We start from the raw sequence: 26062 nt of genomic DNA on the forward strand, positions 1-26062 counted from the left end.
GCACTCCCTCACCAGGTCTCCCTCATCAGGGACCTGAGGATCTGAGGACCCCCTCACCAGGTCCACTTCTGGGGATCTCTTCTAAGTCTGGTGTAGTTTAAATATATTCCCTCAGAATTTGCTTTTCTGAGAAGGATTTTATTTCCTCTTTACTTAAGAAGTTTAGTTTGGCAGCATATGAAATTCTTGGTTGGAATTTTTTTTTTCTTTAAGATGCTAAAAATAGGCCCCCTATCTCTTCTGGCTTAAAAGGTTTCTGCTGAAAGGTCTGCTGTTAGCCTGATGGGTTCCCTTTGTAAGTTACATGCCCCATCTTTCTTGCTGCCTTTAAGATTTTTTCTTTTGTGTTGACTTTGGTGAATCCAATGACCACGTGCCTTGGGGATGGTTGTTTCTTACAGTATCTGTCTAGGGTCCTCTATATTTCTTGGATTTGCAGGTCAACCTCTCTAGTGAGATCAGGGAAATTTTCATGGACTACATCCCCAAATATATTTTCCAAGTTGCTTATTATTTCTTGTTCTCTCTCAAGAATGCCAATGAGTCACAGATTTGGTCTGTTTGCATAATTGCATATTTCTCAGAAGTTTGGTTCATTTTTCTTTATTCTTTTCTCTTTATATTTGCCTGACTGAGTTGACTCAATTACCTGTCTTCAAGCCCTGAGATTCTTCTCTCTGCTTGGTCTATTCTGCTGTTACTACTTCTGATTGTATTTTGAAATTCTCGTAGTGAATTTTTCAGCTCAAGAAGTTCAATTTGGGTCTTTCTTAAAATGGCTTCTTAGTCTTTGAACTCTTGAATCATTTTACTGAATTGCTTTGCATCCTTGAATTGAGCTTCAACTTTCTCCTGGTCTTGATAAGCTTCCTAGCCATTCAGATTCTGAATTCTATGTCTGTCATTTCAACATTTCAGACTGATTAACCATTGCTGGGGACCTAGTGGGCCTATCTGGAGGTAATGGGACACTCTGGTTTTTTGAATTGCCAGAGTTCTTATGCCGATTTTTTCCCATCTGAGAAGGCTGGTGTTCCTTTAACTGTGATGGAAATCTCATACAGTCAGTTGGCTTTGTTTCTGGAAGTTTTCAGAGGGCTGAGGCTCTGTACAGGATCTTTGCTGTTGAATTCTTGCCCTTGGTTTATCAACAGGGAGAATTTGCAGAGTGATTTTTTGTTCTTGTTGTAGTTTGGGCTGTGATCCAGTAGACAGTGCTTGAGAACAATGGATGGAAGATGGGCTCTTACTTGGCAGCATGGCTCCTTTGTGTATCCTTGGATTTGTAGCTATGCTCTGCAGTGCAAGGGGGAGAGAGGTGACCCCTTCACCAGATCCATTCCTGGGGATTGGGGGAGCCACCTCTGATGACTGGCACTTTGCCAGCAATTCCATTTATTTATTTATTTATTTATTTATTTATTTATTTATAATTTTATATTTCAGCCTCAGGGCTCCCTTGGACAGAGGTCCAGCAGGGAAATAGGCCATATCCTTACTGGACCTGCTCTGTGGAGGGAGGCATGTGTAGGTTCTAGGCCAACCTGTGAACCAGTGCAATTCATCCTTCTCAGTTTTCTGAGAGTGTGGGGTCCTCCCCGACTTGAGTGCAAGGCACAGATCCTGAGCCATGGGCCATGGCCCTGGGGTATCAGGACCCGCTTGCAGCTCCCTCCTCCAGACCCTTGGGACTGGGTCCCAGGTGCACTACAGGATCTGAAGGGCTCCCAGGCTTCCAGAATGCACTTAGGTGGTACAAAGCACCCAGGCTGGGCAGTGGAGCCATGCCATGTACAGGCTTCTGCAGGGTGGCCAGGCAGGAGCCCTGGGAGGGGTTGGCAGGCAGGTAGCCTGTGGGACAGGTGTGCCCCAGTCCCACAGGGAAGGTGGCCCTGCTTTCTCCTCAGTTAGGGCCAGAGACTGTCAAAGGGAGATAGGTTAGCTAGGGTCAGAGCCTGTCAAAGGGAGATAGGCAGGCCTTGGTGGGTTAGGCTCCGCCAAAGCTCTCCCTAGTACAAAGGTTCCTGGCACCATGCTTGCAGCAGCTCTGTCTAAGCACATGTCTAATCTCTGATGACATCCACCTACCAGCTGAAATGTCCATGGCAGGTGTGAGGTCTCCAGTCTCCAAGTCCCTTCACTTACCCCTTCCTCAGACACTGCATAAGGCCAGGCAGGAGCCTTAGCATTCAGTTACCCTGCTTGGAGTTTCCAGCTTCCTCCCTCTTCAGCCTCAGGGTCTGCATCTTTTCTACATCCACATTCAGCATCTTCTTTACAAAGATCTATTCAAATTATGTTGATTTAGTCAAAATCTTGCCCTCTCTCTAAGGGAGCAGCACTTCCCAGCAGCATCAAATTGGCCATCTTAAGACCCAGTTGGTATATAATTTTTAAATATTTAATAGAAACTTTAAAATATTTGAAAAATTAATCTTACATTATCACACTGCTCATTCTGAATTGTCAGCTTCCATGAGTTGAATCATTAACTTAACTGTCTGAACTATATATTCTTCAAATTAAAACAAATGACATACCTGGAATAATTTTTTCTAAAGGTGGACAACATGATATTTCTGTAGTATTATTAAATTACTAATATTTGGGCAGCACTTAACAAGTTAGATAACTGACTTGATAGTTTGTAAAACTAATCTCATTGACACTTCTTCTAGTCCAGATATTATTTTCTCTAATAAACAACCATTGTTTATAAAAATCACTGTCAAAGAAAGATTAAAATAGATTTAATGAACAAAAAGAAGTGGAAGGTTTGTTTATTAAGAGGAAGAGTTCAGAGATCTGAGCTCAATATAAGATGAGCATACATCTTAAATGAAATAAAGAGAATAATAGGAAAGAAAGAAGTCAAATGAATATTTAAACATTTTTCATCAAGGAAAATATAGGAAAAAACATTTGCCTATATTTTCATAAAGGCAAAATGTAAATATCTAATTAAAGTGCAGTTGTAAAGAAGGACAGGCAATACAGCTTTATTAACATACAGCTGTTGTTTATTGATTGTCCAACATCCTTGATGAAGATTAGATTTTATCACCTACTGGGTCCTCAGGGTCCACCCGGGAGGTGGTGGGTTTTGACAGTTGACAAACACAGCTGAACTTGACCTATTATTCACAGCTGGTTTTCTTTTTTTTTTTTTTTTGGAGACAGAGGCTGTCTTTTCTGTCACAGAGGCTGGAGTGCAGGGACGCAATATAGGCTCACTGCAAGCTCCGCCTCCTGGGTTCCCGCCATTCTCCCGCCTCAGCCTCCCGAGTAGCTGGGACTACAGGCGCCCGCCATCACGCCCGGCTAGTTTTTTGGATTTTTAGTAGAGACGGGGTTTCACCGTGTTAGCCAGGATGGTCTCGATCTCCTGACCTCGTGATCCGCCCGCCTCGTCCTCCCAAAGTGCTGGGATTACAGGCGTGAGCCACCGCGCCCGGCCCACAGTTGGTGTTCGATATGAATTTTTGTGAATAAAGTTTTCTATTACTAAATTTTTAATAGTAAAATGGAGAACGTTTTTCTTATTGCCATTGTTTTTTTTCTTTTCTTTTTATACAATTACATTATTTTACAGCATCTTTTAATACCGTCAACCTATAGAAGATAGTCAGAATGTGGTTGTATTTCCTTACAGGTTCTACTGACTTAGAAGTGTTCTGAAGTTGAAGGTTATGATTCTTTCTCATTTTGTTTCAAAACAGAATCCCCATTTCCCTAACGTAGGATTCGAGGGCACAAGCAGAGGAGGAAAGGGGGGTCAAAGTCAGAACCGCCTAGAAGGCAACGAGAAGCAGAAGCGCGGGCCTGCCAGATGCTCTGCAGAGTCACTCACCTGCGGGCTGCGGAAGGCCGCAGAAGGAACTCAGCATCCACCGGCCACATTGTGCTCCCCGGAGCGGAGGACAGAGCCGAGTTTCTTCAGGCAGTGGCTCCAGCCAGCTCTGCCCCACAGGTAACGAGCGCGCAGCTGCCACACACCGCAGGCAGCGCGGACAGATCAGCCTTCCTGGGGCGCCCGCGTGTGGAGGGCGCCGCCCTGGTCGCTGTTGGGAGCCCCGCAGGCCCGTGGCCTTCTGCCTGGTTCTCCCACCTCTGCAAGCCTCGCCTTCAGGACTCCGCCTGACCTTCCTCTTTTCTGTTGGAGAGACTCACGGGACCGTCTGTCTGGACGATGTGTGCACATTTCTTACCACGACTCCTCTGCACACCGGGTCCAGGCACCGCTGCGCTGGGGACGGCACAGCTGAACTGTGCAGGCAGCGAAGGGGCCTCACGGGGACCGCTCAGCTCCCTGAGGGCGCAGCCCACCTGGTCCCGGGGGGAATAAACTTCCGCGGTTTTCAGTGACCCAGTTTGTGGCACGGCACATGTTGAAAAGTTAAATTCTGGGCGCGTTACTTCAGAGATGCACTGTGAGCAGCTTTGAACGGCGCAATGACCTGTTCACCGAACAGCGCCCTCTGTAGCCCAGAGCTCAGAACGGGCCTTTTCATGATGTTCCTGCCTTGCGTTTACAGCCTCCCTGCGAGGGGGTTGCGCGCACAGGCGGACCTCGTTTATTGTGCCTTGCTCTATCGCGCCTTGCTCTATGATGCCTGGCAGATACCGCATTTTTTTTTTTTTTTAACAAATTGAAAGTTTGTGTCAACTCTGTTGGGGCACCTCTATGGGTGCCATTTTTCCAACAGCTTGTGTTCGCTTCATATCTCTGTGTCACATTTTGGTAATTCTTGTAGTATTTCGAATTTTTTCATTATCATTATGTCTGTCATGGTGATCTGTAATCAGTGATCTTTGATTTTACTTTGTAATTGTTTTGGAGAACCAACAACGGCACCCACTTAAGACAGAAAACGTAATAAATGTCAGGTGTGTTCCGAGTGCTCCAATGACCAGCTGCTCCCTATCTCTCTCCCTCCCCCTCAGGCCTCCCTATTCCCTGAGACACAATTGTGGAATTACACCATTAATAACCTACAGCGGCCTCTAAGTGTTCAAGTGAAAGGAAGAGACACACATCTGTCACTTTAAATTGAAAGCTAGAGATGATTAAGCTTAGTGGGGAAAGCCTGTTCAAAGTTGAGAAAGGTTGAAAGCAAGGCCTTGTGTACCCAGGAGTTAGCCCAGCTGTGAATGCAAAGGAAAACCTCTTAAAGGAAATTAAAAGTGCTGCTCCAGTGAACACATGAATGACAAGAAAGCGAAACAGCCTTATGGCTGATTTGGAGAAAGTTTGAGTGGTCTGGATAGAAGATCAAACTAGCCACAACATTCCCTCAGGCCAAAGCCTACTCCAGAGCAAGGCCCCAACTCTCCTCAGTTCCACAAAGGCTGAGAGGAGTGAGAAAGCTACAGAAGAAAAGTTTGAAAGTAGCAGAGGTTGGTTCATGAGATTTAAGGAAATAAACCGTGCATACAAGTGATTCCCGCCAATAAAATGTCATGAGATAAGAACTTTTTGCAAATTTGCTCACTGTTGATTCCCTAGCCCTAAAACAATGCCTGCCACACGGTGGCCATGGAATAGCTACAGGATGAGGGGTCAGAAGCTGCATCAGGATGAACGATCACTCGTGAACAAGGCAAAACAAAGGACATTTTCAGATGAGCCAAAACTGAAAGGGTTGATTGCCTCCATCTTTTCATGCTTGTCAAGTAGAATTGTGCCAAGAAGAAAAGCCCAAGAAATGGGAAAGAAGCACCCCAAATTCTGCATAAATTTAAGAAGTTTAAAGTACACACTGGCTGCATAAATACCACAGTAATAATCATAACTAATACTGAGGGTAAAGACAACCTAGAGTGAAAATCCTGGCAGAAGCCAACACAATAACATGAGAGATCGGGGAGGAGAATTAGAACTAAAAGACTCTTGAGTTGGTTGTGGAGGACAGCAAGGATACTGATACATTTTCAGTTTATGAAACAAAACCTCAGGTTAAAAGGAAAGTTATTTTCAGATTATATACTTTTCTTAATGTCTGTTTCTTATAAGATCCTATTTAAAGATAAAGATTTAGAAATAGCAAAAGAGAAAGAATAGAAACAGGTATACCAGGCATATATTAACTAAAAGAAAGCTGCTGTACCTATTGGACTTAATAGACTTAAAGCAGAAAGCATTAAAGGTATAAAAATAGGTGTCACTGGTTAAGGATTTTTAGAAAGAAACCAATTCATAAGAAAGAGAAAAATTACAAATAAATATTAGTAAATTCATAACCAAACTAGGATTTTTTTTTTTTTTTTTGAGATGGAGTCTTGCTCTGTCACCCAGGCTGGAGGGCAGTGGCGCGATCTCAGATCACTGCAACCTCCGCCTCCTGGGTTCAAGCGATTGTCCAACCTCAGACTCCTGAGTAGCTGGGGTTACAGGCGCACTCCACCACATCTGGCTAATTTTTGTATTTTTAGTAGAGATGGAGTTTCACCATGTTGGCCAGGCTGATCTTGAACTCCTGACTTCAGGTGATCTGCCCACCTCAGCCTCCCAAAGTGCTGGGATTATAGGAATGAGCCACTACACCCGGCCCAAACTGGGATATTTTTAACACAGTTCTGTCATTATCTAATGCAGTGGTCCCCAACCTTTTTGGCACTAGGGACCAGTTTCATGGAAGACAATTTTTCCACAACTGGCATGGATGTGGGGTGTGGCGGGGGAGGTTGGATGATTCGAGTACACTAAGCTTACTGTGCACTTTATTATTATATTCATTATATTGTAATGAATTAATTATAAATTATATAATTCGCCACAATGTAGAACAAATAGGAGCCCTGAGCCTTTTTTTTTTTTTTTTTTTGACAAAATCTCACACTGTAACCCGGGCTGGAGTGCGATGGCACTATCTCAGCTCACTGCAACCTCTGCCTCCCAGGTTCAAGCGATTCTCCTGCCTCAGCCTCTGAGTAGCTAAGATTACAGGTGCCTTCCACCATGCCCAGCTAATTTTTTGTTATTTGTTTTTTAGAAGACATGGGGTTTCTCTATGTTGACCAGGCTGGTCTCGAACTCCTCACCTCGTGATCTGCCCACCTTGACCTCTCAAAGTGCTGGGATTACAGGCGTGAGCCACCGCACTCGGCGCCCTGAGTTTTTTTCCCAGCAACTAGAGGGTGTCATCTTGGGGTGAAGGGAGACAGCGAGAGATCATCAGGCATTAGATTCTCTCAGGGAGTGCACAACCTAGATCCCTCGCTTGCACAGTTCACAGGAGGGTTCGCGCTCCCATGAGAATCGAATGCTGCCACTGATCTGAGGGAGGCGGAGCTCAGGCCTAACGGAGCGATGGGGAGCAGCTGTATATACAGATAAAGCTCCCCTGGCTTGCTCACCTCCTGCTGTGCAGCCCAGTTCCCAAGAGACCTAGGAGTTACCCAGAGGATGGCATTTTAGAGTCCAGGCGAGACTTCGGGAAAGAATATGGTGGTTTTTAGGACAATGAGCTGACCATACTGTGCGAATAAGTAACACCCATTTATCCAGGTTGCTGCTCGAGCCATGTAGCCAGGTCGACCCAGAAAAGCTAAAACACAAGCCCCTGACTGAGATCTGATGGTGTTTACAGAGGCATCCAAACCTGGGTGCACTTACACACTGGCACGGAAGCCACAGGCTCACAGTTCTTGGATAAGAACCCGGAAAACATGCATTAAGCAGGGTAAGCCCCAAATTATCTGGACAGCTGCTGCTGTGGGGAACTTGCCTACAGGGCTCAAGTATTTGCTAACCCGCAAGTCTCCACACCTCTGCACACTCACAGGTAAAGGCACCTACCCACGCGGGTTCCTGGTGACATCACTCACCTGTCTGCTTGTTAAGAAACTGCACAGCTTCCAAACCATCAGGGTAGGTCATGTGTGTCGTCTGAGCATTTGCATAATAGTAAATCTGTAAGCACCAGAAACACCTATGTTGGGAGGCAGTTTGTGTTATCATTTTGAACCTGGATTTAATCTAGTAAAGTCCTTCCTGCAGGTGGGTCAAAGCACCGTCCCAGCAGGTGGGAGTGGGCTGACCTCGTCCATGGACACACTCCACAGCAAGGAGGCATGGGGAGAGGGCTTGTCACCCAAGCCCAGAAGTCAAGACACTGTGGCTGTAGGCTAGTGGGAGAGAGGACTGGACCGAGGTGGAGTTCCCAGTCCTTCACCTGGGAGAAACGCACGTTGCACTGGCATTTTGCAGCCTCTGCTTCTAAGTCGGTGGGCGCAGCTGAGCCCCGGACCGTCAGCACCAGGACTTGGGACCACGTTTTGTGTTGTATTAAAGCGTTTATCTCCCACTCGTACGCTTGCTCTGGGGTCAGGGTGGCCACAGTGACAACTGCCACATTCAACACCTGATACAAATAACGCACAGAGACACCACCTGCCATGGCTGCGGTGCTCTTTCTAAATGCAGATCATTAACCTTGAAGCTTCCAGGCAAACCCATTAGCTGGATCCCCAGACAAAATAAAATCCCAAGAAAAATGTTCCCACTCGTCCCGCCACTGAAGATGTTGCAAAGGGCAGAACAGAATGTGGGTTTTTCTCGGGAGAACAGAAAACAGGCGGGACCTGTGTTCCCAGACTCCCCCGCCAGGTGCCTACTTTTACATCACACGGAAGTTCACAGCCCAAATTCCCTGCCGTAGAGAAAATAATTTCATTTTATTGACATTTCTTGTAAAATATAGCATGTTACAAGTGGACCACTAGCTAGGGCTTAGAAGTATGTGTGCTATTCTTGCCTTCCAGTCTATTAATGTCAATTGAGAACTGTAAATCAAAATGATAAAAAAATGAAACTTTGACTTGGGAAACTCTTAAGCCATGAAAAATATTAATCTTGTTTGACTATGTGCTAAATGCAACCAACTTAAATCTGTAAAAAAAGAAAAGTCTCTGTTTGAAAGACTGTACCTCAGGAACTAAAGAGACATTTGGAATCATCTTAATTTTCTGCTCTTGTCAAGAAGATGCAACCATCTCTTGACACTCCGCATGTCACTTCCCCAAGATGAAAAGGTCACCTTCTCAGGTCTCCCTCAGGGGAGCTAGGTGGGCCACCCTTGCAGAAGCCACTCAGCCCACCTAACTGCAGTTCTGCAATGTTTGGGGAAGAACCAGTGAACTCATCAGGTTGAACGTGGCTGAGAAATCCACCTTCAGAACTCTCTAAGACTGACGAGCTTCCGTCTAAAAAGCAAATAAGTTAAATTTAAAAAGATAGTGCATATACATTGTGGAAGTATCATTATCCTAATGCGATTGCTACATTCAGTTTAAGCGAACGTATGAACACGTTCTCTCTTGTTCGTGAGATTACTATACACATGTCAGATCAGTTCAACAACAAATGATCCTGTAAGGAACATTAATTCTTTACTGAATACACTCCATGGTGTTTCTTGGGCATCACTCTCTTCCGAGTATTCTGACGGATCAGGAGATTCATGGATGGAAAGGCACTCTCTCGGCCCTGAAGCTGCCCACAGTCCCGCGGCAGGCAGACACAGGAGAGAAAAGCCGGATCCTTGTGACACTGGCTTACGGGACCTATGAAGGGTGAAGGAGCACCACAGGCTTCCAGGAGAACCGGGGGTCAGGGGAGCTTCCCCGGGATGGCGTCACTGTCAGCTGAGATGATGCCTGGAGGTTGCACAGATGCTAGCAAGTGGGTGGGAGACAAAGTTCCGCATTCTACCCGGCACCAGCAAGTAAACTGAGATCTTGTCTGGGGGCCTGAAGGGGAGGGGGCGGCAGGAACAAAGCAGCCAGGCTAGTGGAGACCTCATGGGAAGGGCTTCTCCACCCCACAGAGAAGTGCCAAGGGGACTGTGAGGGCACACAGAGCCTGCGGTGGTCTGAAGCAGACAGATGGTATCAGCCTCACCTCTACGAAGCTCCCTGCAGAGGCCATGAAGCAGCCTGGGGGCAGGAGGCCGGGGGAGTGGACCTACAGGAGGAAGACAGTGTCGGGTTGTGGCTGTGCTGTGCATAAGGGTCACACCCGAAGCTTAGCCACACCTGAGGCTCGGCCACCACATAGGCTCCATTTCTTTACCAAGATAGGTTCCTGCAGGGGTGGCGAAGCTGCTATGGTCATTTTCTGGCAGTGAGGTGAAGAGGGAATTCTTTCCTGACTCCCCCAGGGGCACTCTTGGCTCTTCCCGGCGGGACCCCCAATGCAGGAAGCACCCACAGCTGCATGGACAGAACTGGGGCTTGGGAAAGGGGCCAGGCAGGTGCCACACGAGAGGGCACTCCATCAGGGTGGCAGCAACACCATGGGCCGGCAAATGGAGGAAGGGGAACAAAGCACCCAGGTCCACCCAGCCCCAGCCAGACGCCTTCTGCTGGGAGTGTGCTCAGAGGGAAGTGACCGCTAGGATTCGGAATCTCCAGTCATGGCCCCTGGAGACCGACATGTGGGCTGTGTGTGGGGTGAAGGGCTGGGGGTGTCGGCAAGTCTCACAGGTAAGAAACCAATGAGAGAATCAGACAAAAAGTGGCCACAAATTAGGCAGCTCCATGAAGGATATGTCCTTGCCATAGTAAGATGTTCTGCTCACGCGCATCCACAAGAAGGCCCCGCATTTTACCGGGAGCATGGAAACAGGAGTCCCGGACCCTGCTCACCAGCTCCTCTGGCTGCTGCCATCTGCTCCTGCAGCATGGCGGCCTGGGAAGCCTGCACTGGTGATTTTCTGCCCCTCGAGTCTTGCAGACTTCAGGAAGATGGATGCATAGCCTGGAGCAACGACAGTCACAGGCCTGCCTTGTCACAAGGTCCCTGGAGTGGGCAATACCTTGAGCCCAAAGGCTGGGAGCACAAAGCCATCTTCAGCCATCCTCGATTTCCAGCAAGACGCCAGGGCTCACCCAACAGCCCTGCACCCCGCACTACAGGGTAGGTCAATTCTTTTAAAGACTCTGCAGAAATATACCAACTACAGAGCTCAGGAAAGCAACTGATTTTTAAAACCCAATTCAAGTTGTTTGCTTTTATTTTATTTATTTATTTTTTTTTTGAGACGGAGTCTCGCGCTGTCACCCAGGCTGGAGTGCAGTGGCCAGATCTCAGCTCACTGCAAGCTCCGCCTCCCGGGTTCATGCCATTCTCCTGCCTCCGCCTCCCGAGTAGCTGGGACTACAGGTGTCCGCCACCTCGGCCAGCTAGTTTTTTGTATTTTTTTTAGTAGAGACGGGGTTTCACCGTGTTAACCAGGATGGTCTCGATCTCCTGACCTCGTGATCCGCCCGTCTCGGCCTCCCAAAGTGCTGGGATTACAGGCTTGAGCCACCGCGCCCGGCCAAGTTGTTTGCTTTTATAGCATTAAAGACATTTCTGAAGAAATTCAAGGTTTTACCTATAGAAACATATTAGTTTAATAAATTACTTGGTCTATTTTGAATAACAAATTGAGTACTTTTATTAGACCTAAGTGGAACTTTCTCTGAATCTGAATTTTCCATTCAGCCAGTGTAGAGTGGCACAGGTGTCTGAGGGCACCTTTCCATCTTCAGACACCCTCCGTCTCTCTGCACAGGGAGTCGGCCTTCCAGAGGGTGTTGCTCTTCTGCCTTGACGTCTCCTGGAAAGACTTTTATCTCTGTTTTCCTGTGGTGTTGTTTTCCACAAGTTAATTCTTCTTATCTTTAAACTCATTGGCTGAAAATAAATGTGGGAAATGTTTGCATTAGTAACCATTATATTATTTAAAAATGTTGAGCAACATATCACACCAGCTATCACAGAATCCAGATGATTCTACCTCTGCTTCCTACAGAAGGACACACGTGGCATCCACTACTTGGTGTCTCTGATTCCCCATTTTACAGCCCACGCTCCTGTGGAATTCAGGATTCCAATATATGGCTGATATTGTAGAATAAAGTCAGCAGTGAAATAAAGTGCTTGAAGCTCAATTCAAAAATGCATAATAAAAATAATTGTCTACCTTTTGTGCTATTTAAAAAGTGATGGTTTCAAGGCGTGGATAAGCCACCCATTCAGTTATCTATTTGCTCGTACATTGCCCAGCATGCCTGTGATTAACTCAGGTCCATGAGGGAGCATGAGAGAAGTCCGCATCTCACAGGAGGCTGGGCCTGTGCCGTCCATCCTGGGACTTACAATGCTTTGTACTCATAGATCTGAAAAAGCTATTTTCCTACTTGTGACAAATGCCTGGAGTCGACTTCTGATCTTCCTTCAGGGAATAAAGTGTTATCTGACCAGCAGTTGCTTTGGGAAAGAATGCAAAGGGATAAATCATCTTCAGGAGCTGGGGGTATCAGTTGCTGGCTGAGGACTCACAATATTTGCCTCCTGAGTATGAGGGTGACACAAAGCTAGGACAGGAAGAGACACACTGGCTGGCAGAATGTTCTAAAGAGGATCTAATTTTAACAAAGAAAAATTTGATAGAGACTGCTGAGACCAGCTCAGTCAGGGAGACCCTAACCCAGCGGCGCTGGAGGAATTAAAGACACACGCACAGAAGTATAGCGTGTGAAGTGGGAAATCAGGGGACTCGCAGCCTTCAGAGCTGAGAGCCACGAACAGAGATTTACCCACATATTTATTGACAGTAAGCCAGTGATAATTTGATTGTTTCTATAGATCATAGATTAACTAAAAGTATTCTTCCTTATGGGAAACAAAGGGATGGGCCGAAATAGAGGGATGGGCTCTGGCTAGTTATCTGCAGCAGGAGAAAGTCCTTAAGGCACAGATCGCTCATGCTATTGTTTGTAGTTTAAGAACGTGTTTAAGTGGTTTTCCACCCTGGGTGGGCCAGGTGTTCCTTGCCCTCATTCTGGTAAACCCACAACCTTCAGCGTGGGCATCATGGCCATCACGAACATGTCACAGTGCTGCAGATTTTGTTTATGGCCAGTTTTGGGGCCAGTTTATGGTCAGATTTGGGGGCCTATTCCCAACAAGAGACAAAATAGCATCCTGTACTGTGGCCCCGAAGCTAACACTGCCACCCTGTTCAGAGGAGTCCACGCCGACAAGCAGCAGGTGCAAGACAGCAGTGCAGAAGCAGGGAGTGCGGGAGGCTGTGAGCCCCGAGACACAATGGCCACGGCACGTGGAGAGAGTGCCATGCACATCACCTCTGCAGGCTGCACCCACGGAAACAAAGCCCCCAAGTCCATTCGGCCCAGCCAGACGCTTGCTGCTGTGAGTGCGCTCAGAGGGAAGCAGCAGGAGGACTTGGAATCTGCTGTGCAGCAAGAAGTGCTAAGGGTTAGGAACTTGTTTGAAAGGCATGCACTGTGTCCTTGGAAGAACACAGGACTCCAGGGAGCACCATGCTCACCCACGGAGGAGAAACTGTGTGGTGAGGAGCTGACGGGGTGTGTCAGGACTCCAGGGAGCACCATGCTCACCCAGGGAGGAGAAACTGTGTGGTGAGGAGCTGACGGGGTGTGTCAGGACTCCAGGGAGCACCATGCTCACCCAGGGAGGAGAAACTGTGTGGTGAGGAGCTGACGGGGTGTGTCAGGACTCCAGGGAGCACCATGCTCACCCAGGGAGGAGAAATTGTGTGGTGAGGAGCTGACGGGGTGTGTCAGGACTCCAGGGAGCACCATGCTCACCCAGGGAGGAGAAATTGTGTGGTGAGGAGCTGACGGGGTGTGTCAGGACTCCAGGGAGCACCATGCTCACCCAGGGAGGAGAAATTGTGTGGTGAGGAGCTGACGGGGTGTGTCAGGACTCCAGGGAGCACCATGCTCACCCAGGGAGGAGAAATTGTGTGGTGAGGAGCTGACGGGCTGTGTGTGTTTGTTTACAGAACTTCTGCTGCTCTTTACAGATGCTAAGCACAAAGGTTCACCTTTGGAGGAGCTGAATTGTTAGATGACGATCTTTGTCCCAGGAAAGTGGCACTCTGATTCCTGCGGCCAACGTATTTGGGCATTGTCTCTTCATCAGCCGACGGAGGTGAAATATTTCCAAAAGCGGGTTCCAATGCCTAAAAGACAAAATGCAGGGAAAATTTTCACGTTTTCAAAGGTAAAATAAATTCAAATTTTAGAACAATCAAGAATAATTGGAATGTCCTTGAAAACATTCCAGTACCAGGTAGGGGGGCTTGGACTGGGTTCTCCCCCTAACATGTTGATAAGCACAGAAACCCTCACCAAAAGTTTGTGAAGGAAACTGTGCAGCCGATGTTTGCTTTGTGTTTCTTATTGCGGTTCCTTGTTTCCAGATGATCACAGGATCCCAACGGCTACAGAATAAACAATACCCGACATATCTTCCTTTAGGCTCCTGTGTCTTCAACCAGGAATGTGCTAATGGAGGAAGAAAATGTGATACTACTTCTAGTGTTGTCTCTACAACTTGTCTAAGATTCAAAATGCAACTTCCCAACTTTCCCTGTTATCAGCAGACTGACCTGGAACAGCGTGATCCTTCAGGTGGGTGAGGTATGTGAGGTCTGGAATGTTAAATTATTCACCGCTCTCCCCTCTGAGGAGGAGGAGGGAGTGAGAAGGGGAGAGGGTTGCTATGAAAGAACCCTTAGTATCAGATCCAGAGTGGCTCACCCACACAGCCATGCCCGCGTTCCGTGGGTGCTCACGCCTCAGACTTTTAGATATTCAGTCCTTAAAACTGCAACTACACACAGCTACACCTACGCATATTTAAAGTGTGGGATTCACATATCCCATCCTCTTTCTTCAGATCAGGTGTGCTCTTGTGAGCGTAGGTCCTGTTCTTATGAAGAGCTCCATGGTGACCAGTACAATGCACAGAATGGAAAAATATTTGGAAATTCACCAAGCTCTGATCTCGAAATAAGAGAATGATCAAAAACTGTAGGGCATGTGCAGACTGAGTAAGACTTCATTGACTCTTGGGGTAACTGTCATGGTTACATTTCTCCCAACGTACAATGACCCAAATGGGGCAGTAGATACTAATTTTTAGGAACTGGCGTACAATATATGCAGGGAAAAATCCCTGTGGGTCTTCTTGGGTTTCCCCACAGAAGGTGGATAATCCTGGCCAGTATTTGTGGCAATGTCCCCCTCTCTTCCTCTGATGGAGGAACAGCCTGCCCAGCTTCTGCTCGTCCTTCCACAGAAGGACTGCGCGCTTTGCTGTGCTGAGAGGCTAAACCCACTTTCTTTCTGAGGCAACAGAAGCCATCTCCATGGAAACAAAGCTCTCGCAGAGCTCCCAAAGAGTGGGAATAACTTCCAAGATTTCCCGTCATTTCTTGTAGAGGAACTTGTGGCTGTTCTCGCTGTGCTTGGAGAACAGAACACACAGAGCAGGCTCCTCTGGAATATATTCAGTGGGTGTGTGTGTGCGTGTGTGTGTGTGTGTGTGTGTGTGTTGTAATCACTGTGCTGTATCAGAAATATTCTAAGTTCTGGAAGTACCGATTTAAAAGTTCACACAATAAGTGCAGCTAGGAAATGTTAGTACTTTTCTTAATCCACTAAGAAATATCCCCACGTACATTTGGAGGGTGTTCGCGTGGTTCCATGTGTCGTTACCTGTACGTATAATTTTAATGATTCAAGTTGCTTAGACCCATGTGCGGGAAACAGGACCTAGACAAGGCAGTGGTAACACTGGCCACATTCACACTCTCTTAGGCTGGTTCTTTGAGCCATGTGATCAAACGTGAAAGCTCAGTGTTCTGTAAAGGCAGGCTGGTGCTGGGAGGCACCCACCACTTCAGCATGAGAATGCTGGTTCTCCGTTTGGGATAGAGCAGGGTAGTGATACAGGATGGGGGCAGGAAAGTCCTGGGTAGAGAAGGACGGGTCCCTGGCTAGGGCTCCACCCCTAGGCCTGTGCCCACGGACCCAGGCATTTCTGCTTTCGGGCCCAAATGTTGCATTTCCCAAGACCACCCTGGCCTGCTACATTCCCATCCTATGCCTGTAAAAACCCCGAGACCCTAGCAGGCAGAGACACAAGTGGCTGGTTGTCCAGAAGAACACACCGGCCGAAGAGCACACCAGCAGACACAGCAGACACCAACAGGGCATTGACTGGTGGAATGACACAGCGTTTGCTCGGGGTGGTGGGAGGAGAGCCCAGCCGCTGGGCAGCCCAACCCCAAGGGGAAAACCGCCTTCCCACTCCATCTCCCTTCTGGCTCCCCCATCTGCTGAGAGCTATCATCACTCAATAAAAAACCTTGCACCCATCCTCCAAGCGTACATGTGATCTGATTTTTCAGGTACACCAAGGCAAGAACCCAGGACACAGAAAGCCCTCTGTCCATGTGATAAGCCAGAGGGTCTAATTGAGCCGATAAACATAAACTGCCTACAGACGGCTAAACCAAAGAGCACCCGCCCTGTAACACACACCCACTGGCGCTTCAGCTGGAAACTTTCACCCCTAGACACTGCCGTGGGGTCAGAGCCCCACAGGCTGCCGGTCTGTATGTTCCCCTAGAGGTTTGAGCAGTGGAGAACCAAAGAAGCGAGCCACACCCCCATCGCACACCCTGTGAGGCGGACAAGGGAACTTTTCCCGTTTCAACAGGTCTCTATTGCATTCTACACAGCTGCCCTAGAGGATGAACAGAAGGACACCAGGCTACTGAGCTGGCTCTGCAGTCACCCTGGGTTCAAATCCCAGCTCCATGTTCTCCAGCCCGTGGCCACGATGGAGTTAGTTTTAGTATCCATTTCGTAGGGTCATCATAGAGAGTAAGACCGTACAGCTCTGTATCTAGCCCATGTAAAGTCCACAGGAAGTGTTTGCTGCTGTTGTCCGGAGATGTCTTAGAATTCTAGACTTGAGACACACAGCCTGGGGGCGGCAATGCTTCTGTCTGCTGGAGTGCCAGGGGAGACGCCTGATGTATCCAGTTCTTATTAATCATTACTTACGGGAAATGAAGTTGATTGGAAGTGAGCAACCCCGCCCACCACCCGGAGCGTGAGCGATACCACGTCACTCAGCAATAAAGCCCACATCTTTACGGGGACGCTATTTTCACACAATGCAAATGGTACAAAAACATAAATGCACTTTTGGTACCGGAGCGCGTGATTCTTGCCCCGCATGTGGGGACGCTGCAGATTTCTGCCTGGCTTCCCACTGCCGCAGCTGCAGAGATCGCAGCTTTTCTTGGAGCTCCACGTTCTGCTTCCTCAAAGCATGTATACGACTCCGGAGTTTTGCATGAACATCAGCCCACAGAGACTTCTGTCTCCCGAGCTCTTGGTGGAGTCTGATGACCTGCTGCTGTAATGGCTGTTATTGGGAAGAGAACACCAGAAAAACCTCTCAGACGTCACAATGGGCACATTTATCTGCAAATACTCAAGCCCTCTCTGATGTAAGACCAACACTATTCCTGGAATAAAAGACACCCGATGAGATAAACAGGACAACCACAGCCTTTCCTTCTTCCTTCCTTCCTTCCTTCCTTCCTTCCTTCCTTCCTTCCTTCCTTCCTTCCTTCCTTCCTTCCTTCCTTTCCTTCCTTCCTTCCTTCTTTCTTTCTTTCTTTCTTTTCTTTCTTTCTTTCTTTCTTTCTTTCTTTCTTTCTTTCTTTCTTTCTTTCTTTCTTTCTTTCTTTCTTTCTTTCTTTCTTTCTTTCTCTCTCTCTCTCTCTCTCTTTCTTTCTTTTTTCTTCAGGGTCTCACTCAGTCTCTCAGGCTGGAGTGCAGTGGCATGATCTCAGCTCACTGAAGCTTCAACTTGATGAGCTCAAGTGATCCTCCTGCCTCAGCCTCCCAGATAGCCTGGACTGCAGGCATGTGCCACCACACTTCGCTAATTTTTGTATTTTTAGTAGAGATAGGGATTTCACCATGTTGCCCAGACTGGTCTCAAACTCCTGGGCTCAAGCGATCCACCTGCCTCGGCCTCCCAAAGTGCTGGGACTACAGGAATAAGCTACCATGCCTGGCCATAGCTTTATTCTTGTTAAGTAGTGTTTATTATGAGTTAGTCCACATAATATAACCAGATAAAGATGGTTAGTGAATTATGATTTTTTTGTTAAAACACTACTACAGCAAAAAGAGGCTGGCATTCTTTTTTTTTTTTTTTTTTTTTTTTTTTTTTTTTTTTTTTTTGAGACAGTGTCTTGCTCTGTTACCCAGGCTGGAGTGCAGTGGCACAATCTCAGCTCACTGCAACCTCCACTTCCCAGATTCAAGCAATTCTGGTGCCTCAGCATCCGGGGTTGGGATTACAGGCACATGCCACCACACCTGGCTAATTTTTCTTTTTTCAGTAGAGACAGGGTTTTGCTATGCTGGCCAGGCTGGTCTCAAACGCTGTACTGGCATGGATGTATAGTCAATAGTTTAAAAATTATGGAAGTCACTGCATTTTCAACCTGACATGTTAACCTTCCCCTGGGATCTTTCACTGGATCGTAGAGCCTCCAGTCTTGCTCTGAGAATATAAGCAGGATCATGATAAAGGTATAGCCCTGCACTGGGTGGCCCTGGCCACAGGGACCTGTAGGACTTTAATGACAGCAAGCACTGTCCAACAGGGTCCAGTGAGGAAGATGGTAAAAATCAGGAAACTTGCTGGGATGATGTGAGGCATGTCAACTTTCTGATTTTCTTTAATGAAGTTTTTAAAGTCTGGTGCCTCTCCTGGATTACAGGAGAAAAGCTGGAATGTTAATATTTTCTTTAACTCCCTGCCCTGCCTCCCATCCACCAAGAGATATGGTTACAGAGGGGGAAAGAGCCACGTGCCCCTTGGAGAGGAAGTATGGAATCAGTGTCCCCGGGTGGTGCATTTCTACAGCGGCCCGGCGAGGGAAAGTCCAATGGTGGGCCTCAGGGACAGGAATCAGGGTCCCGCCTGGTGGGGCTAACTCTGTCCCCACAGAGCTCAACTCACTGGCGTCTCCCCGGCGTTGCAGTCCTCTGTGGGGACCTCAGCTGCCGCAGCTGTCTTCTCCATAACACCCCCGGCTCCCGGGCATGGGTCCTCTGGGTGGGTGCCCTTGTGGGTGCCAGCCTTGAGCTGACCTGCCAGCATCCTGGTTGGGAAGGGAAGGGCTATGGGGATGCTTGAATGCAGCCCCCCTACCCTGTCAGTGTGGGCTGAAGGCCCCAGCCCCAACCTAAGTGTAAGCAGGACCTGGAGCCACTCTTCTCCCCCTGGGTCGTGTGCACATTCCCAAGCCTGAAGCTGACCAGGTGAAAGGACACCACAGATGGAGGGACTGAGCTGTCCACACCTGGCTCTCCACCATCCTCCGTGGAAAATGCTTGAAATCCTAGAAGATCAGCTTGACACCTAACGCACTCTGGTCATCCAAAGAGGGGTGTGAGCGGGATGTGAGTGGGGTGTGAGTGGGATATGAGCAGAATGTGAATGGATGTGAGCGGATGTGAGGGGGATGGTCTCAGGGTGTGAGCGGGATGGTCTCGGGGTGTGAGCAGGTGTGAGTGGTATGGTCTCGGGATATGAGCAGGTATGAGCGGGATGGTCTCAGGGTGTGAGCGGGTGTGAGCGGGATGGTCTCAGGGTGTGAGTGGGTGTGAGCGGGATGGTCTTGGGGTGTGAGCGGGATGGTCTCGGGGTGTGAGCAGGTGTGAGCGGGATGGTCTCGGGGTGTGAGTGGGTGTGAGTGGATGGTCACATGCGACACTGAGGGAATTCTCAGCCCTTTAATCAGCACCACGGGATCAGCACCCACCTGGAGGGGCACAGGCAGACCCTCCACTGTGCTGAGTATGAGTCTTGAACCGTCAGGGCGACATTTGTGAATTCATGGTGAAGACGTGGAAAGGAAACACCTTTTTATAAGTAGAGCGTTTATACCAGTTCTAGGAAGCTCACAGCAATTGGAAAACAAAAACAAAAGAGAAAACGCAAAGCTTTGCTGCAAGCCTGCAGGGTCATCTCCGAAGGCTGCCTCCACCTCTGCCTCGCCCTCTTGGTTTTAGGAAGCCCGTGGCCCCCAGCAAAACCCTGACTGTGTTTTCATAAACTTCTAACTGTATACAAACATAAGAAGGAACAGTTTAACCACAGTGATCGGAGAAATGTTGTTTAAAAGAGAGTCTCCTGATGGAAGCGAATGGAAGGTCTAGAACAAGACCTACCAGTAACCGGACCACTGCCGTTCCTTCCCGGCCAGGACTGGGAATGTGTCTGCGGAAGTGGGCTGGGGTCACGGTCCTCACAGCCCTGAGAAAGCTCCTTCTTTCCCACTCCTCTGAGGGGATACCGCAGTGTCCTCGGCCCCAAACTCATGACCCCCTCCGTCCAGGGAAGACCCCTTCCCTCAGCCCTACTACCAGACCTCGTCACCTCACCTGTTCCCTGACAGTCAGTTCTGCTGGGACCAGGTCATCTGGGCCGTGTCCCAACAGCTGTCCCCAAGCCCTCCCGCCTCATATCCAGAGACCAGTGAGCAGCAGACAGTTCCAACGGACTTTCTGTCTTAAAGGGACATGAACGTCTCACTCAGCGTCACCATTGTACCAGCTCAGATAATAATTAAACATCCCCGAACCTGCAATTCTAATACAGAAGCTCATCGTCAGTAGAGTCCATCCATCCACAAAGGACATTGGAGAGAGTCAAACTGCTCCTCCCAATTGACAAAAATCATGTGTTTAATATCAAGTCTTCAACACCCAACGTGTAGTAAGAGCTCATTTCTCTGAGCATACATTTTTGAAGAAATACAAATTTTCTTTGGATATCAAATTATTTACTAGAAAAAAACATTTTTTATGAGGGGAAAATAATATATGTGAGTTTAAATAGGAGACAGGATTCAAAGTTTCATCATTTCACTAAATGCATCTCCATCTGAATTGTTCGTGTGATTTTTGTGGTAGAGAAGAGAATGAGGAGCAAGCGAGAGTCAATGTTCCTGTTAAACCCTGGCCATCCTTCTCATCCATGGTGCTGCGTGTGGAAAACACACACCTGGGGCTCACCTGAGCCTGCTTGGGACGTGTGTCACTCAGATAGTTCTGCAAGCGACTCGCGTGCAGTAGGCGGTAAACGCCGACATCGTGAATGAATGAAGAAAATACTACAAAGAGGAACCAGAAGGCGTTTTTGTCCCTGTGCGTCATTCTAACTGTGGGAGTGTGTGTGTGTCCTGAGATATGTGAGAGGTTGTGTGAGTCCCTGAGGTGTGTGAGGGGTTGTGTGTGTCCTGAGGTGTGTGAGAGGTTGTGTGTGTCCTGAGGCGTGTGAGGGGTTGTGTAGGTTTCTGAGGTGAGGGCTTGTATGAGTCCCTGAGGCGTGTGAGAGGTTGTGTGAGTCCCTGAGGTGTGAGAGGGGTTGTATGTGTCCTGATGTGTGTGAGGGGTTGTGTGTGTCCTGATGTGTGTGAGGGGTTGTGTGTGTCCTGATGTGTGTGAGGGGTTGTGTAGGTTCCCGAGGTGTGTGAAAGATTGTGTGAGTCCATGAGGTATATTACGGGTTGTGTGAGTCCCTGAGATGTTGTGAGGGGTTGTGTAGGTTTCTGAGGTGTGTGAGGGGTTGTGTAGGTTTCTGAGGCATGTGAGGGGTTGTGTAGGTTTCTGAGGTGAGGGCTTGTATGAGTCCCTGAGGCGTGTGAGAGGCTGTGTGAGTCCCTGAGGTGTGAGAGGGGTTGTATGTGTCCTGATGTGTGTGAGATGTGAGTGTCCAGAGGTGTGTGAGAAGTTGTGTGTATCCTGAGGTGTGTGAGGTGTTGTGTGTGTATCCTGAGGTGTGTGAGAAGTTGTGTGTATCCTGAGGTGTGTGAGAAGTGTGTATCCTGAGGTGTGTGAGTGTTGTGTGTGTATCCTGAGGTGTGTGAGTGTTGTGTGTGTGTCCTGAGGTGTGTGAGGGTTGTGTGTGTGTTCTGAGGTGTGTGAGTGTTGTGTGTGTGTTCTGAGGTGTGTGAGGGTTGTATGTATCCTGAGGTGTGTGAGGGTTGTGTGTATCCTGAGGTGTGTGAGGGTTGTGTGTATCCTGAGGTGTGTGAGGGTTGTGTGTGTCCTGAGGTGTGTGAGTGTTGTGTGTGTATTCTGAGGTGTGTGAGTGTTGTGTGTGTATTCTGAGGTGTGTGAGTGTTGTGTGTGTGTTCTGAGGTGTGTGAGGGTTGTGTGTGTCCTGAGGTGTGTGAGTGTTGTGTGTGTATTCTGAGGTGTGTGAGGGTTGTGTGTGTTCTGAGGTGTGTGAGTGTTGTGTGTGTGTTCTGAGGTGTGTGAGGGTTGTGTGTGTGTTCTGAGGTGTGTGAGTGTTGTGTGTGTGTTCTGAGGTGTGTGAGTGTTGTGTGTGTGTTCTGAGGTGTGTGAGGTGTTGTGTGTGTGTCCTGAGGTGTGTGAGTGTTGTGTGTGTGTTCTGAGGTGTGTGAGGGTTGTATGTATCCTGAGGTGTGTGAGGGTTGTGTGTGTCCTGAGGTGTGTGAGTGTTGTGTGTGTGTTCTGAGGTGTGTGAGGGTTGTGTGTATCCTGAGGTGTGTGAGGTGTTGTGTGTGTGTGTCCTGAGTTCTGTGAGGGTTGTGTTCGTTTCTGTGCGCTCCTCTCAGGTGCCACATGGGTTTTGTTTGCAGGTTGAGACCTGGACGGCCGTCCCTCCCCTCTCCGTGGGGCAGGCAGGTTCCATCCCCATCTTCGTGGTGTCTCCATCCCCTAGAGACTCTGCCATCGCTGGGACACCCGGGGGTCTCTCTGCCCAGTCCTCAGAGCACCCTGAGAAGTTTGACCCAGCTGGAAGTTGTGATGTCCTCGAGTTTCTGGAAGCCTTTCTCAGTCATCTCTACAAGTTGGGGAATGAGGGCTCATGTCCAGTGTCTCATGTCCATTTCCACAGAGTTGTATTTTTTATCCCGAGGATGTGTGAGCTCAGATCTGTCCATCTTGCCATCAAAGTAGGTCCACCTGTTTTCATCACCAGCCATCATCGATGTATTTCAGGCTTTGCAGCTCCCCTCCTGAGCCTCAGCCGGAGCGGCTCCCAGGGCAGGGTCCCCTCATCCCTCTCTCTGCTGCAGTTCTCTGTGCGTTGCTCTTCCCGGCCTGCCCAAGACATTTTCTTCACTGAGTCTTCCCCAGATTCTCGCCCTGCAGCAAACACGTGCAGCCACAGGTCAGGTCGGAGCCTCCTGGGCGTTTGGACTATGCGGCCCTTCTCTTCTCTCTGATAAGGCCCCCGTTTTCTGTTCAGCCTCGTGGTGCCTTAGCCGCATTTCAGGCATGGTCTTCCAGGGCTCTCTGGTCTGAACATTCTGTAGAGGAAACCACGGCACATCTTTCACTCATCTTTTAAAATCAGGGAGGCGGAGGTAGCAGTGAGCGGAGATCGAAACACTACACTCCAGAGCGAGACTGTCTCAAAAATAAATAAATAAATAAATAAATAAAATGGTGGAATGTATAAACACAATTTTGTTCTTTGCATTTTTTCTCCCCAGTTAGTATACATACGATGACCCTTGTTCCTCTTAAGGGCCGCAGAGTGCTCCACTGTATGGATGTATCATATTCACGCAGGCCCCTCTGATGGCCATGTGGGATGTTTCCAATCTCTTGCTATGATGATGTTGCTATAGGTATAATAGGGCTGAATGGTGACCACCCAAAGATACCTGGTCCTAGTCCCTGGAACCCATAAATACTCCTTACTATGGAAAAAGATCTGTGCAAATGTGATTTAATTGAGAATCTAGGCCAGGTGCAGTGGCTCATGCCTGTAATCCAAGCACTTTGGGAGGCTGAGGCAGGCAGATCACCTGAGATCAGGAGTTTGAGACCAGCCTGGCCAACACGGTGAAACCTTGTCTCCACTAAAAATACTAAAATTAGTTGGACACAGTGGTGCGCGCCTGCAGTCCCAGCTACTCAGGAAGCTGAGGCAGGAGAATCGCTTGAACTTGGGAGGTGGAGGTTGCAGTGAGCCAAGATCATGCCACTGCACTCCAGCCTGGGTGACAGAGTGAGACCCTGCCTCAAAAAGTAAATAAATAAAATAATTAAAAATCTAACAACAGTACCCTGGCCCCCAAGATCTTACGGTCCATCCAGGGAGACAGACTTGTAAACCGTGATTACAACCAGCTCAACGGGGGATGAAGAAGAAGGTGTGTTCGGAAACCTGGGAACTAAGGAGGCAGTGGGCGCTCAACCTTAATGCGGGCTGTGGGAGTCAGGCAAGAATCAGAAACAGGTTACGTAGATGATACTGGAACTATGCTTTCCGCTTTGCAAAAAAATATTTAAAATTATATTTTACAATGTTAGTACACAACGTTAGTATATTTTAAGAAGTGAAGTCCACTTTGATAAAAGAATGTCTATCTTCCTTGTATATATATCTGTCCCTATAGAATACCCATTTAAGTTTGTGTCTTAGTTTGTAAGAGCTGCCATAACGAAATACCATGGACTGGGTGGCTTAAACAACAGACATTGATTTTCTTACAGTTCTGGAGGCCGGAGGTCTAATACCACAGCATTGGCAGGGCTGGTTTTTCCCGAGGCCCCAGTACTTGTCTTGCAGATGGCGGCCTTCTTCCTGTCCCTTTCCTCTGTGTACATAGATCCCTGGTGTCTCTTTTTTTTTTTTTTTTTTTTTGAGATGGAGTCTTCCTGTGTCACCCAGGAGAGCAGTGGCATGATCTCGGCTCACCACAACCTCTGCCTCCTGGGTTCAAGCAATTCTCCTGCCTCAGCCTTCCCAGTAGCTGAGATTATAGGCACGTGCCACCATGCATGGCTAATTTTTGTATTTTCAGTAGAGACCATGCACCATGTTGGCCAGGCTGGTCTTGAACTCCTGGCCTCAGGTGATCCACTCGCCTTGGCCTCCCAAAGTGCTGGGATTATAGGCGCCTCACCTTGGGCAGTTTAATCCCTCTGGACTTTGGTTTCCTAACTCGTGAGATGACAATAGTTTCTAATTTGGCTGTTTTGTGGTATAAACGAACAGAATATGTAGGTCAAGTGCTTAGTACAACCGTGTGGAAAATAGTAAAGCCTGCATAAATGCCAGCTGCCATTACTGTTATGTCTAGCGTTACTTCTCCTGGAAACCAGCCACCTCTCTCCTTGAGCCCTGTCTAGGGCCAGTGGGTTTTCAGAAATCTAGAGCGGCAACTCCGATCTTGCAAGGATCAGCGAGAGGTGGGGGCAAGCGGCTCTCTCGTCACTTCTCCAGGGGGGTGGTCGCTGAGGCTTTGGAAGGAAATTTAGCGAGCTCAGACCCCCTCAAGGCTACTGTGTTCCAAGCATGTGGCAGTTCATTTCAAGCTTGATGGCACATTCTTTGCAGAGCAGTTGCCAAGGAACAAGGTAACTTGTGACACAAATACTGCCTGATGCTGTCAGTTTGATGGTCGAAAGGGTTTTAGGTGGTGTCAAATTTTATTACTAGCATTCCTGGTCTCCATGAAAGAATCACATAAGAAGACAAGTTATGTCAAAGGATAAAACTGCAGACCCAGATGGGCACTGTGCATACAACAGACATGTGGTTTCCTTTTGATATAGACCCAAGAGGGAGTGGATTAAAAAAAGACGAAAATAACACCAGAGACCACAGACTTAAACTGATCAGTGGTCTAACACTGGCAAGATTACTTTTGTTGATAAATTGATTTCTTGGGAAATCCCGGGAAAGTTCCTGGATGTGACCCCATGGTCCTACCATCACTAGCTATCTGTGACCTTGGATGAGTCAGCAAAGGGAACACACACAGCACAGTGACAGAGTGGGCACCAGGGACCACCTGCGACCCCCCCACACCCCATCACAGATGGTTTGCAAATAAAATACTCACGTACTTACTAAGATCTGCTGTACTCAAACACACCAAGCTCTGAGAGTTCTCACTTGGGTATTTAAGGAGTGTAGTGTCATGGGTGGGTGAGTGACTTTTTGGTTAGTAAGTTCTGCTGATTACATGAAGCAATGGGATAACTATGATGGCCAATAGAGTGTTCATACTGCAGGTTCAACAAGACTTTCTAATAATATTGAAGTAGTAGTTCCCTGAAAAGAGCCACTACGATTACATGGCTTGGTTAACTTTTTCTTACAAGTCTGAGCATGGATTTAACACACACGAACTATACAAAGACAGAATGG

General features: G+C 48.0%; 1 protein-coding gene and 1 long non-coding RNA gene across 3 annotated transcripts in view; both read right to left on the bottom strand.

The window, feature by feature from the left end:
- The window catches only part of LOC139362993 (uncharacterized), a 29104-nt gene extending 24637 nt beyond the window's left edge, over window positions 1-4467 (bottom strand). Inside the window, exon 1 of the long non-coding RNA XR_011622796.1 lies at window positions 3851-4467. This is a non-coding gene — a long non-coding RNA (uncharacterized lncRNA). The remainder of the gene's footprint in view (window positions 1-3850) is intronic.
- Window positions 4468-11416: 6949 nt separating this feature from the next.
- LOC105472719 (t-complex 10 like) lies at window positions 11417-20431 on the bottom strand. 2 transcript variants are annotated; one of them, XM_011726248.3, is made up of 6 exons: window positions 20305-20400; window positions 19683-19725; window positions 18878-19019; window positions 17045-17260; window positions 13860-13997; window positions 11417-11680 (listed from the first exon to the last, which is right to left on the bottom strand). In XM_011726248.3, exons 3-6 carry the CDS (start codon window positions 19016-19018, stop codon window positions 11450-11452), a joined length of 726 nt encoding a protein of 241 aa, XP_011724550.2. In that variant the 5' UTR covers window position 19019; window positions 19683-19725; window positions 20305-20400; the 3' UTR covers window positions 11417-11449. The 2 variants fall into 2 exon arrangements, with proteins under 2 accessions (XP_011724550.2, XP_011724549.2); XM_011726247.2 differs by lacking the exon at window positions 19683-19725 and having other exon boundaries at window positions 20305-20431.
- Between the last annotated feature and the right edge of the window lie 5631 nt (window positions 20432-26062).

Source organism: Macaca nemestrina, chromosome 4 (genome assembly GCF_043159975.1).
Source record: "Macaca nemestrina isolate mMacNem1 chromosome 4, mMacNem.hap1, whole genome shotgun sequence".
Lineage (NCBI taxonomy): Eukaryota > Metazoa > Chordata > Mammalia > Primates > Cercopithecidae > Macaca > Macaca nemestrina.

Excerpts from the sequence above, each read along its gene's own strand:
- LOC105472719 (XM_011726247.2), bottom strand. The coding sequence starts at position 19,018 with ATGCTGGCAGGTCAGCTCAAGGCTGGCACCCACAAGGGCACCCACCCA. Across the intron at positions 17,261-18,877 it reads GCAACGCCGGGGAGACGCCA|CCATTACAGCAGCAGGTCAT; the intron begins GTGAGTTGAGCT and ends TCCCAATAACAG. Across the intron at positions 13,998-17,044 it reads GGCAAGAATCACGCGCTCCG|GCATTGGAACCCGCTTTTGG; the intron begins GTACCAAAAGTG and ends TTTGTCTTTTAG.